The following is a 14,324-nucleotide window of genomic DNA, read 5'->3' as shown; positions in this document are numbered from 1 at the left end:
CTGGGAATGAGAGCTGGGTCTGCCCCGTGTGTGGGCTACTGTACTCATGGGACTGAACCAGTCCCACTCATTTCTATCTGCTCACCCCAAAGAGATGTTTTGAGAAGAGATTTTTTTTCTCTGGTCAGTGCAGATGCTAGCTGTTTTCTCCTACTGCAGAATTATGTCTGCACCTGCCCAAAAGGAGGAGATCACAATTCCTCCGTGGGTCCTACTTGTAATCATTTTAAGTTCTGTTATCCAAGTTCACTTGCAAAGCAAAAGGACTGTGTTGACTGACTTTGACTAGAATTGAACTGTCTCTCCAGGCCTGTCTAACCACGTTATTTAACTGCAGCTTGCATACTATGTATTCTTCAAAACTTTATCTCTCCCAAAGCACTAATTACCATGCTACATTCATTGCCTAGGGCTCTGGCAAGATGTGCACGCTTACCACAGCAGTACGTTGTGTGTACTTCATCAACAGGAGATCTATTCATCTTATCACAGGATAAAGCTGGCATATATAGAATAAAAACAGTTTGATTATATAGGTGAGGTCTAATCATATGGAAAACAAAGTGTGCTGTTAGCCTTAATTCATTGCTATTTCCTTAGTAGTGATTCAGAACAAATTTCCCATTTCCTGTTGAATTTGTGAATGTGATAAAGGTCTGTGGGAACATACCTTCACATATCCTTACAACAGCATCAAATTCAGGAAAAAAGGATAGCCTATTGCTAAGAGAAGGGTCTCTCTTTCCTTTTAAGTGTTTGGTGGGGCAGGTGAAGGGGAGCTACACTGAGTGCCCCAAGATGGTGTTCAGCACAGGTGCTTTCAGTTTGCAGGACATCCCAGTGCAATGACAGGCTGGAGCAGCAGCGGGCTCCATCTGTTACCTACTAGCTGGAGCCATGCATCCCCTGCCTGGTGTGACAGCTCACCAGTGAGTCAGGAAAAGGAATGCAGTGTCATGGCTATTTAACATCGTGCTCTGATCCCATACACAGGAACTCCCTGGAGTACAATGCACCATACTGTTCAGCAGTGCTTTTTAGCCCACGTGATGTTCTGCATCCTACCAGTGCAGTTACTTAAGTGTTCACGGTACCCAGACCACCCCACTATTTCCTATCCTGCTGTGTTGGCTGCTTCTGCTGGGATGATGTGCATCAGTGTCAAATGCAATTCATGTATGAGTTTGGAGCAAAGGTGGTGATGCTCTTGCAAAACTCACCATTGGCGTGACACTGTGGAGCTCCTGTCCTTCCTCCTAAACACACAGGACAGAAAACCTTCCTCAGATGCCACCTCCACATCATGGCTACTTGAACCTTACCCATGCCTGAGCAGTCACTGCTGCTAAAGCTAATGACCCACAGGCGATAATTAAAGGGAATTCACTTAGGCATCCTGGTAGATCATGTTGATTTATTAGCAGAAAATCCTCACAGGCATCTGAATGGGTTTGCAAGCAGGCAGCACAGGGCTAATCTAGCATGCAATGGATGCTGTAGTATATCCTCACTTCATGTTTGTTGACCTGCATGCTACGCATGATGACTAAAGCTATCCAACATTTATCCATGAACAAACCATGGCATTTATCCTTTCAGACATCATTGTACTTTAAATAGTGCCTGTTGATTAATGGATTTTAAAGTGTATTTGAGCCACAGGTGACTGGAGTGTGCTCTGAGGAGGTGGATGGTGCAGAGGAAGAGAAAGGCTGTTGCTTTCTCCTAGGTAATCAATGCAGTGCGAAAGTGCCAAGAGCAGGACTGAAGCTTTCAGGTCATAGTTACAGGCTACACTGCAATGGAGTCCTCTGTCCTGATTTGCTTTCATGTTTTCTTTCAGATGGCAGGCATTTCTGCACCCAACTCTGGGCTATAAAACCCCTCTTTATTTAGAAACCCACACTAATACTAACTGACTGTTGGAAAACTTTCACAATCAAGCAGATCTGGTATGTTAGCATTGGATTCTTCTGATCAGAGTCTCCGAAAATACGTCCTGCAATGAGTGTGACCATGCTGCTGTTGACTGACAACTGTATGAGTGGTCAGGAACACAGGACTTCCATAATCTGCCCATACCCTGTACATATGGCTGCATCACAATCAGATTATCTGCAGACTGTCTGGGTGAGCTCAGTGCAATAAGATAACCATTTACTAAACCGCAGGACACGCTCCGGATAGGTGGCTGTAGCATGCTCCAGAGGACAGGGGCTGAGACTGTCTGGGATTCCATTTGTGGATTCTTTTCTAGCATGGACAGAAAATCTTGTCACAGGTCAGCCACTCAGTCCCAAACCCTTCATCTGCAAGCTTAAAGGCAGAAAATGAGCAGTGGGACTAGGGGACGTGTACCTGATGCTGCCTGCCCTTCAGAATGGGGACCTCTCCTCCCACTATGGCCTATATTGGGGCAATTGCCCTGAAGCACCAATCCTTTGAATAGCTTTAATCTCAAGGACGCACTGACTTCCCAACTCCTTTCCTACAGCTGATTGAGAACCTGACTGTATTTTTCCCTGTCTTGCTAGCTGATTGTCAGTTTCTTTGTGCCTCACTTAAGATCAGGAAATAGACACTTAACTTCTATCTCTTGCCTTACTACAACTCTCTGCCTAACACAAGGTAAATATGTGGCAAGACTTATTTTGTTTTCCTAGTCCTACATAACCCTTTCTCGGTGGATCATCTTTTGCAATTCTAAGGATGATTTATACCCAAGAATAGCAATCCAAGGCATTTAGCTGACATGGATCATAGTCCAACAAGGAGCATATGAGGTTTAGAGAAGATCAGCTAAGAATCTGAGCAGTGAGATGTCAGCAGACAGCTTTTTTCAGCAATATTTTATAAGCTGGAAAAAAGTGAAAAGAAATGAAGCAGGATTTAAAATTACCTGTTTTACTCTGACTTGAAATGGAGAGGACAGGCACATGTTTACATGTTATCAGACTAAGAAATGCTTGAACTTTTACAGTTGGACATGTGATTATGCCCCGTGCATGCATCAAGAGGCTAAAATAAGGCATACGATGCAGATGGCTTAGGAAGTAGATGACTTCATATTTGGACGCTATCCTATGTTATGCATAGGGAGGACTGAAATGTATTCATCAGCTTAGAGGAGGAAACTAAAAGTCTCACCACATTTCAGGATATGCTATACAATGAAAACATTTCTAAATTTGGTGCGGAGATATGAGAAAGACTGTTAAAAGCATCAGTACAAATCCTAAGGTATTTTCATTTTTCTTATTCAGACCAACTCCTATGATATCATTAGATGTTTTTTTTTTTTTTTTTTTTTTTTTTCCCAAATAGTAGTTCAAATAAAATCTGGGTTTGTCCCATAACTGTTAAAATCTCCCTTCACCTACCAGAAAAACACCCTCTAGAAAGAAATGTGCAAAGCAAACTGTCTGCTTCTCATGGACTGCAGTTGGCTTCTCTGAAAGTTTTATTTTAAACCAAAAAAAATATAAAATAAAATAAAATAAAAAAATCTAACAGTCCTTGCTAGGAAAATGAACTTCTGCAGGTTTAGGAGAGAAATGCCATGCAATTAAACTATATACATATTTTTTGTTTCCTCCTATCAGTGGCACTGTGCACAACTGTGAGAGCATTCTGACCTGATGAATTGAATTTGTTACTATCTGTAAATGCAATGTTTGTAAAATGCAATGTGAAATAGATTTTGCAGGAGGTCATTTCCTTGAGTGTTGAATCATTAGTCAATGACAAGACATGCTCTGGTGCATCTTCCGCATTTCTGTGATGTTTCCAGTACAGCATCAATCATTCAAAACAGAAGAACCTGTAGGCAGAAAAGCAGTAAATGTTACGTTTTCCCAAATCAGGACTGCAAGGCTTGGACAAAGACATAGTAAGGAGATGGAAAAACTAAGGGATACTTGTTTTCTTTTAAGAAGGTACTGAGTTCTAATTTAGGGGCTTCAAGGTAAGCTGCATCACAAACCATGTTATGAGAAGCCATCCTTCCCCTGGGCTCCCTACCCAAACCTACTGGCACGACTTGAGTACCTCCTTGTGACAGAGCAGGTGGGGCTCTCTGTGCCATGCATGCCCACCCCTGGAGTACTCTGGCTTACTTGCAGAAACTGCTAACCCTTGGTGTTGCCAAGACGGCTCACTCCGATCCGGTCAAGAGGAATCCCAAACCGTCTCTTAGGCAGCTCGACCACTTTCCTGCAGGGGGAAAAAGGGAAAGAAGGACGGAAAGCATTGGGAAGAGACATCATAGGAAAAATCAGAAGTGTTACTAAATCTTTGATTCCTCTGTTCATCCCACTCACAGCTTTATTGTACAGACAGAAAAGCTGTGCTTCAGCAGCTGAAAATGTGTTTAAAAGGAAAAAAGCTTCACTTCTCTCAAAAACGAATAGTCGAGAGTTGCACCTGTTTTACAGACTGACTGATGTTGTTGTGCTACCCCTGCTTTTATCTGACAGCAAACAAACAACTTCACGGGTTAGCTGCTATTAATAAAAGAAAGGAGATGCATAGCCCTCAGTCTCCCTTTCTCAAAAACCTATATACATCAAGCACTTTTGCACTAAGCCGTAGGGGAATCAAAGTGGCTCAGGGCTGCTCCTCAGCTCATTGCCCCCCAGGCAGCTCTGCCCCCGCACAGCCTAGGAACAAGCTGATGGGGGCAGGAGGGACTTGGGCTGCTGGAGTCATACTGAGCCTGGTTTAATAAGAAGGGGACTTCACTTCCCAGACTGGTTTGTGTGGGGTTTTTCTGCATCTGCATCACTTGCAATACCGCCGCGGTCTGTAGTTAAACAGAGAAGGAGCCTGTAAAATCATGTCAACGGGGAAGGCTGAGCAGTCTCGGAGAAGTTGTGCAGCTGAGCTTCCCCTCTTGTGGCCGTCTGGGGCCATAACAGGACCATCTGCCTCCACAGCCTGCCGCTCATCTTCCAGGTAAAGCTGCCGATTTCAGCACTTACTAGGGACAGAGCGATCATTTCTATTTAAAACAGCCTTTAAAAAGATTTCCAGAGGCTTTTTCCTTCTCTTCATCTACAGAACCTTCCACCCTCTTCTTAGAGCCCATCACTTCTCGCATGTTTTTCCCTTGCTTTCAAAGCTTCACAGATTGATGTTGACAAGCAAGATTAGGATCTACGGTCACCTGTAACCAGTGGATGCCACCACAGTGGTTGCTGTTAAGTGGCCCTGCATTTGTTAAGTGGCCTCTTCCAAAAAAATTCTGTTATTTTTGGCAGGTACTTTGCCTGCTGTATTACTTCAGAGGGTTAAATCTATTTAACGATTTTCATGCTTCAAAAGTCATTAACTAAAGTCTCTATAGGTAATCCTCTCAATAGTACGTGAGTGGACAGTTATCTGCTGTGGGCACAATGACAGGGTGCTCAATCCTCTGTTTTATTCCTGTAAGTGCAGCAGCCTCTGCCTGTTTCCACACGAAGGTCCAGCCTTTCGACTGCGTCACAGCACGCATCTGATCCATGGCTCGTGCTGATGACAGTGCTGGACTGTCAGTGCAGTCATCAGAGCAGCTCAGGTGATTCTCATAAATGTGTCAATCCCAGACTGAAAAACTAGTCAGCTCCTCAGAAGTGATAACCTCAAAGCCAAACTGCAAACTGCGCTGATGATGCTGGGAAAGGAGAAAAATTTTGTGCAGTGTCTCCCTCACTTGCACGATCTCATTATTCAGAGACAAGCTGTTATAAAACCTAAAAATTTTCACCACAATTTCCCCTTTGCATGTTCCCCCCAACCCTTGTGTGGCACGTAGAATGAAGGAAGATTTCCACACAAAAAGCACATGACAAATTGGGATTACCATGTACTTCTGCAAAAAAGGCACTGTGGCTTCAAAGATGAACTAGAATTTCTTCCCCTCAAAAGGAAAACACGCTAAAAAAGCAAACAAAGAATGAACTGATTTTGATCTCTTATATACAGACAAAATAGTTCTACTCAAGGATTTAAAAATTTTATACTTTAACACTTTTGGCTGCATTCAAAAAGTCCTAGTAGCAGTCTGGACGGATAAGTGGAAAATGACAAGAAAATATTGCAAAACACTGTTTGGAGGGGAAGAAAGAAAAAAAAAAAAAAACACAACCAAAAAACCTGTAACATTGACTGGCTCTTTTGAATACTTTCCATTTTCAGATTAAGCTTTAAGCATGTTATTAAATACTGACCGCACTGGGGATTCCATTCAAAAAGAAGACAGTTACCAGAAGAAGGGAACAAGACACTTAAGCTGTTTCAGGTACAGAGAACATCTCCTTGAGCGTTGCCCCAGACATGCTGACCTTCTACAGCCATACCAAGCCATTCTTTAGCCCTCAGTTATGAACTTGCTTATCTTCCAGCACGTACTGTGAAGGTACTGGTATACTGTTGTATTCATTAAACCTTGATTTATTGTAAGTTGATCAAGATATTGAAGCTTTTTTTCCTTGGAAGCCCATTCTATATCCTGTCCATTTTCATAATGTGACGTTTGTCTTGCCATTCAAGATGCATACCACCATACCTTCTCTTCACCCCAGTCTTGGGAACACCTAACCTTGCCCCTTAGCTTTTGAACCTCATGCATATTTTGGCTTTAAATGATCTCAGAACCAATAAGGAAGATTTAAACTGAATGTTAGCTCACATCAGAGCAAAGAAGTGTACTAAGAAAATGCATGTCTTTGAATGTTCTTTGTTAGCTGGATGGCGCTTTGGGGATAAAATTAACTACTGCATATATTATTCATCACAACTGAAGGATTACATATCGTGCTACCAGAACACTTTCTGAAGAGTTGCTGGTACCCTGTTCAGAGGCACCCTGTGACTGACTAGTGAAATTGGTAATGGCTAAAGCTAAGCCATGTGTATCCAGGACGACCTGCCAGCAGCCTTCTTCCAGCTTTATCACTGGTAGGAGCCATCTAAGAATTTACCTCTGTTTGCCTTTAGTATCCACAGAGGTTGCAGAAATTCTGTCGATCGGGGAGCCAAAACCTGGGAAACTTCTTTTCTTCTTGGTCTCAGTCACTTCATTCTCCAGAGACACCAGCTCATCAAGCAGGAACAGTTTGGCTGCCAGGTTGGAGGCTGCCTTCTCCTCACTAGCAGTTGGGTGTGCTTCCATGCCCAGAGCAGCAGAAGGCTCCAAAGGCTGCAAAAGAAAGCAGGGATGGTTGTTTGCTGCTGAAGGTCCAGAAAACCCTTTTCAATCAATATCAAAGCAGCAGCCCTATAAATACACAATTACTAGGATGCTAAACCTGGGCTTTTTTTGTTTTAAAACAAAGTTGTTTTTTTTTTTTTTTCTGTGAAATTTGGTCATAGGCCAGCAACAGGAGTTTGATATAAAAGGCTTTTTGGTAGAATTGAACTCTTCATTGTTATTGAAAGAGTCATCAAAATCATAAAGGCTTGGGACTTCACAAAGCCCATTTTTTGTGGGCGAGGTCGCTTTTGTTATCTCAGCAGTGTGACCACTATCACTTAGAGCAAGAGCTGAATAACCATCACAGGGGTGACATAATATGCTTATATCTACGTGCTCCACACCATAGTTGTGGTGGTGACACTTCCTACTACTGGTGGGTGGCATAACGTGTGATGGAGCGTATAAAACTCCAACCAGTATATAAGGAGGAGCACATGACCACAATAATCATAAGAATGAAGCAACATTTAATATTTTTGTGAAGGATCTCATATTGTCCTCTGATTTTCCTTTCTATGAATTTCAGGTGCCATTGAGTGGTCCTTTCCGTTCCTTTTCAGGGCTATAAAACTTTCATAAAGGTTTACAACAGAATTATACCTTAAAAAAATGAATAAACTCTCCCCTCTGATTAGTAGGGATAAATATCTACAATAATGCTTGAAAATGGAAAGTAAAAAGTAGCCTCTTTTCTTGAGAACTATGTGCAGTTTTATTTATTTCATCTTTAAAAGGGTATTATAAATTTGAAGAAGAGAATGCTAAAATGACAATCAGAGGTAGCCAAAGGTGTTCCTGTTATGAATCACCAAACAAAACACAACATCACAGATAAGCGAAGAGAGGAGTGTTGGGGCGAGGGTACAAAGGAGGGTTTATAAACGTATGGATAGAAGAGACATGAATAAAAGAGACTAGTAAAAACTAGCAATTTTTCATTAAAAAAAAAAAAAAAGAAAAGAAAAAGAAAAAAGAGAGCTCACTTGTTGACTCATTGAAGTCACCAGATTTAAAATAAATATGAGCAGTTATTTTTTAAATGCATTGCCAAAGGATGTCACAGATACCAAGACTTTGGTAAGAAATTCAGGCTCCCCATCAGCAGCTAAATAAAAAGCCCTGGTCCAGTGCAGTTTCTGCATCAGGAACTCTCTGAAGATATTCTGTTCCTAGATTCTTTTCACAAACATCTGTCTGTATTACAGACAGGATACCAGGTCTCTATGGTATCACAACAGCAGCTGCTGCAGCATTAGTATGGGGAGTGGATCCCCCAAGCCCTATTTTCTAAAACAAATATTATTTCTTATAATCAGGGCATGCTCACTTGAAGCCAGAGAGCAAGGCAGAAGGATCCATCAGCATTCTCCGGTATGCATCTAACTTCTAAGCTCATCTTAAAAACCTGTATAAAGACCCTACAGCCAGACAGTGCTACTTTGATTAAACTTTATATCCTTGATTTTTATGACATGAAACCGTTACATAAATATCTTTGCTGCCACATCTGTTTTATGTCAGGATGACATAAAAGAGAATGCACTAGAAGTATTTTCAGGTGCAATCTCTACATATCTTACTGGATGAAATGTGAAACAGGAGTTCTCCCATGTCATCCACTGCTTTCCTGATTAGGCAAGTTACTTTTCTCCTTTCCTCTCCTGGTCTTATGTCTCCTTTAATTTCTAAGTTTTGAGCAGGGGGTCTTCTGTCCAGGCTCTTCTTACAGCTCCTGGAAGCTGCTGACTCTTCTGGCTATTTGTCTTTTCAGAGAAAGAAGGAAAATCTCCCTTCAGTGTTAGCTTGTTTCCCCCCCTTTCACCACCCCATTTTCCCCCTTCCTTCCAAGGAGTTCTCTCTCTGGAGTCACTGGACAATGTCTTAACACAGGGAAACACGACTGTGTTTGAGGAGAGCCTGTATGAATCTGGGTGAGACTTCATTCCACCTGTCCTCGCAGCACCACACGCTTTGCATCACTCTTTTTTCACTGGGGAAGTTCTCCTGCTCCTGCTTTGCCGTGCACAATTAATATGCACTGTTCATCTTCCAGCACATGCCCTCCACATGCTGTGGCCAGGAGCAGCTTCAGAAGAGCAGGGCTACGTGACAGCTTTCAGAAACATTCACCTACCTCTGGAGCTGCCTCTGCTAGGAGCATCGAGCTGGAGTGCCGCTGCAGCAGGGTGATCACGAGGGCCAAATGCACCACAACAAGCTGAAGCTGCAGCATCTGCAAAGGAGAACAATCTGTTAGTGGCTCCATAGCCACATTCCCAGATGAGAGAGAGAAGGAAGCAAATACCCATGAAAGGTTTTACAAACTGATGGTGGGAAGATGAAGAGGATATCTCACTTCAAAGGTCCTTAAAAGTGAAAGAGAGGCCCTGTTCCCATGGTTCATAAATCTTATCTTACAGAATCACTGGGTAAAAGTCAGCAGCCAGTCAGTGCCAGCTGAGTGCCCTTCTTTTCTGGGTGCAGGATCAGCTGCCTCCTCTTGACTCGCTTAGGGCTCTGTAGATCTTTTAATTCCTTTCTGCACAATGGCCCACTCCTTGCAGCGGGAGGAGTAACGAATGCAAAATTGGGTTAAAATGAGGTAAATTAGACACTCACTTGTAAGCAGAGAGAATTTGGCTCAAGACCATCCAGGTTAATCTTGACCTCCCCATGTGGTGGACAGGTGCCTGGAGCTGTTACAGAAATCACACACCTCCCCAGCAGCATTCTGAAAGCAAGGCTGGATTTCACTAGTCTCTAATGCGAGTTTATGGTAGCCACAACTTCCAGGATCTTCTTGGGATCTTGGAAGAAAGCTTTATAGCTCCCACAACCAGGAAGAACACGCATAAGAAGCCATTGCTGAGACTTGTATTGTTGTGACCACATGCCACCACTGCAGATGCCTCCAGAGCCTTCAAGTAAGGCAGAGAGCTTCAAGGTTTGACAGGCTCAAGACCAGAAAAATGCAGGGATTTCATTGCCCATGGATTTGGGCTAACATTGTTTAAGTCCTTGACTGGATCTAGCTCTTAAAACCTGACGTTCCTCTGACTTGACCAGGTGGGAATCTTTCAGCTGATATTAATAAGGACCAGCCTGTTTCCAGGTTCAGCCCCAGAGTATAATTCAAGCCTGCTTCTACGACTCTTTGCCGACCCTTCTCTCAGCAAAAGCAAAAATAGAAAGGAGGTATAAATATGTTTCTATGATGTACAGCAGTTGTTTTATCCTTTGCTTAGCAAATCTCCCATAAGACCAGGCAGAATACACATGGTAAAAAGCATTTGGCTTTGCACTTTTTCCTGCACTGCAAAAGAGAGAAGCCACAAAAGTGCTTGGAGTCCAGTTTTAACAAGATATATCGTTTATACAGTTTCTTGAAGCTCTGTTTCTTGCTTGGTGGCTTGTTTCTTTTTAATATGTTTTGCATGTGCTTCTGTTATTTGGTCACCCTATTACCTATCTTCTTTATATTGTTCTTGAGGATTTGTTATAGTGAGGAACATAGCAGCTAGTTGTTCTGTGGGGGTGAAGCAAACAAAGTTCACTGGAATCAAAGGACAAAGACAAAGCAGCAAACGAGGTGGTACCACTGTCTCTCAGCTTGATAAGAAGAGCCATTAAAGCCAGACAAGGGTTTGGCTTGGTGTTTTTAAAGCTGTAGCCCTCTACAATGTATATTTTTGTACGTGGGTGTGCATTGAAATTCGAAGTAGTAGTCTACTACCTTCACAGGTAACCACATCCTGATTATTTGGATACAGGGACATAAAAATAAATGGCAAGGTTAAAAACACATGTTTATTATGGTTTAAGGTCTGTGCTGGTATTCATTCATCCCAAGGACCAAAGAGCTAAAAATAGCAACTGGTACACTAATCAAAATAAACATTAAGGCACCTGCAACACAAAAGACATTTGATTAGCTGGTCAGAACTTGACGCCAGTGAAATTAGAAGCAGAGGAAATTGTAAGGACTTAAAACTTGGCTCTAATTCGCATGGAAATCAGTAGCTGAGAAGAAATGTCACTGGTTTAACAGGGAGAAAAACTCTGTCCAGCAGGACCAAGTTGTGCTGGATTTTCATGCGGAGTTGTGATCAAGGCAAGAGAAAGGAGCAGTTCAACTCTAGAAAAGTGTCTGCAAAAGTTGGGGTGCAACGAGGACTATGGAAACATAATTAAAATCACACTGTCTTCTGCCAGAATGGAATTTAGCTCACCACCTTTAGCCATGTCATAGGATCTTAGATGTTAAAAGCAGTTGTTGCTTTTTGTACTTGAGCTTATCTGTTGTGATTGTGCACTCAGAGCCCCCCCAGCTGAAGAGAGTTTCCCAAACCTTGTAGGTACCCCTCCCAGCCATACACTGGTTATTGCTTCACCCTATCTACGTAACACCTTGTCCTGTTCCCAGAGAGACCTAGAGCAAGGTTTGAGAGCATTTGTTACTGAAGGAGAAAAAAAAACAAATCTCTGATGAACACATGGGCCTTTGCAAGATTCACTCTCCCTACTTGGACTAGATTTCCAGCCTTCTTACTCATACTAAAAAACACTTTTTCCACTGGTTTCATGGAGACAGGTCAAGGGATTGGGGTATTATTCCATGTCTTTAGTATTTAAGGGTCTGGCCTGGTGTTATCTGACATAAAATATGAGTTACCCTTCACTAAATGTAATTGCAAGTCTGAAAATCAGACATATTTATGTGTTTTAATGATATTTTAGCTTGAAATGTGTCAAAACTCAAATTCCTCATACAGTTAGGTATCTTTGTTGCAGCTCCAATTAAAATACAATCAAAGATAAAAGGGAGAACATTATTCTACCTTATCAAAGCAGGATAAACATTCAAAACTTTTTAAAGGAATCTGTGCAGAGACATTTTCCAAGAAAAGATCACAAGAAAGCAAAATTCTTTACCAAACAGAAACTGTTAAGTCTCCAACATCAAACCAAAAGACTTAAAAGATGTTTTTCTTTAAAAAAAAAAATTAAAAAAGCAAACCCACACCACAAAACTTCCCCCCCAAAACAAAAAAACAAAGTGACATCCTGAAGATAAGTGGGCTGAACAAACCCCAGACAGAGCGTAATTCATCACCAAGCTCCAAACCCATTGCCTGTCAAAAACAGTAACAGCTGTCATTGTTCTTACCCATTTGAACTATCATATTTCACATTACTGCAGAGATTACTCTGCAAGTATAAATCACAAGAGCTTTATTTTTCTTGCTAGCCTGTTAGCAAGAGAACTGAGGCAAGACATCATGCCTTGCACTGTAATCTTTCACCCCAGCTGCCACTACACGTTGATGACTGTGCTCTGGCTGTTGTCACAGCACCAACGTGGGACGTGTCCAAGCTCACCTGTAAATGAGGACCTTGCTCTTGCAACGATGTGGCTGAGCCCCGAAGCCCCTGGGGCTTTGTGCCATGTACACCCAGACTGAGCTGCCTCAGAGCCAAGCCCTAATTGTCCCCTGGGCAATGGGAAGCTCCCAGCAGCACCCATTAAGGCTCCAGTCCTTCTGCTGTACGAGCACTGGGATGGTGCTGGAGAGCCTCCATCACCTGATAGCTGTCAGGATCTCACACTGTGCAGGGTCCAAACAGTTGGGGGAAATCATGGCTGTGTCTGCAAGCCAGCTACTGACTCATTGTGTTGCTGCTCCAATGCCATAAAAGAGGAAATGAAGTACTGCTACCCATCTTAAATCTATCACCGAGTCTTAACACTGGCCTCACCAGCCTTGGATCGGACACCTCATGGGAATCTACCTTATAAACAAGATTTTGATGGGTGAGTTTCTTACCAAAAGAACAACTTATAAATAGTTCATGTGAAGGTCTGAGAATAAGCCGGCTCCTGCTAAAACCAATTTGCCCTACTTTTAAAAGTTGTAGGATGGATCCTCTGAGCATATTCATTACCACAAAGCCAAAAATATGCCCATAGCAGCAGTCCTAGTGATTTCAGAAACTCCTAAGAGACTATGTTTATCTGAAGTGTAATTTTCTAGCCGTGTAAATATCAAAGAAAAGGGAGAAAAATCAAAATAAATCCCACCCTCAGAAAAAAAAAAAAAAAAAAAAGGCAGAGTCCAAAAATAGGTTAGAGTGGTGTTTTTGTTCTCACCCCACAGATGAGATATAGAGCACTTCTTACGTCCTGCTTTCTAAAAAGATACTGAAGCACGAAATTGAAGCATGGGGGTTTGTGGCAAAAAGAAATGCAAGCAGTCAGTGTCAGGCACTTTGTGTTATTAATAATGTGCTTCCTGGAGTAGGTTTAGGTTTTTAAGTAACGCCATATATTTTATTAGATATATGGTATAGACACTGTCAACTTCTACAACGTAAATTTTCCTCTATTTTCAGTTTCCCAACTATGTAGATAAATAGATGCAGACAGGTTTCTTCTGATGTAACTTAAAATTCCTGAACTTATGCAAGAGGTTTAAGTGACTAGTGGCTAGACTAGCAATAGGACTAGTGCTTTTCAGAAAATGTCTTGGTGTTTTTGTGTCCTAAATGAAACGCTTTCCTGTCAATATTTCATGTCAGTATTTCAAGGACAAAAATGTTCCACTTTCTGAAAATGAAGTTCCTTCAGGGTTTCTCAAGAAGTCATTTGGGACCAGTCATCATTTCTCAATGTCTTCATTTTAATAATTACTTTCACTGTAATGATACAGCTTCCAGTGTTTGGTCCTATCTACCTGCATTTCATCACGAGTTATCTTAGCCCACATTTTACTGCAGTTTCCGTTAAAAATGCTGACCCAGCTACTGATAGTTGGGCTTTTGGGAACAGACGTGTCCAGAGGATGCTCACACATACAGCTGTTCATCCCATCTTTACTGGTTTGGTGATGGTTTTAGTGGTCCCTGCAGGGCCTGCCCAGGCTTCCCACTGACCCTGCCCTCAGGGGGCTCAAAGGGTGTGGGAGCAGTGCTTAAATCACACCGCTCGTACCACAAAAGGCTGAATACGTGGTACCCTGATTTCTGTGCACAGTATGGACACCTTGAAAAAGTGACTACACTGCCCTTTCTAGCAGCACATTTTAGCAAA

At 42.2% G+C, this 14,324-nt stretch overlaps 1 protein-coding gene across 15 annotated transcripts in view; it reads right to left on the bottom strand.

Annotated features, from left to right (window-relative positions):
- Nucleotides 1-1,387: 1,387 nt before the first annotated feature.
- Nucleotides 1,388-14,324, bottom strand: part of OSTN (osteocrin) — a 94,763-nt gene continuing 81,826 nt past the window's right edge. For 14 of the 15 annotated variants that reach the window (XM_068692175.1, XM_068692173.1, XM_068692159.1 and 11 more), the window contains 4 exons: nucleotides 9,372-9,470; nucleotides 6,963-7,180; nucleotides 4,133-4,212; nucleotides 1,388-3,820 (listed from right to left, as the gene is read on the bottom strand). In XM_068692175.1, the coding sequence (XP_068548276.1) occupies nucleotides 3,798-3,820; nucleotides 4,133-4,212; nucleotides 6,963-7,180; nucleotides 9,372-9,470 (420 nt within the window). In that variant the 3' untranslated portion in view covers nucleotides 1,388-3,797. Of the gene's footprint in view, nucleotides 3,821-4,115; nucleotides 4,213-6,962; nucleotides 7,181-9,371; nucleotides 9,471-14,324 lie in introns of all 15 variants that reach the window. The other variant, XM_068692160.1, reaches the window with a different exon arrangement.

This window comes from Anas acuta, chromosome 9 (assembly GCF_963932015.1).
Source record: "Anas acuta chromosome 9, bAnaAcu1.1, whole genome shotgun sequence".
Classification (NCBI taxonomy): Eukaryota; Metazoa; Chordata; class Aves; order Anseriformes; family Anatidae; genus Anas; species Anas acuta.
The sequence above is the reverse complement of the archived record's forward strand: the minus strand, read 5'-3'. Positions and strand labels throughout refer to the sequence as shown.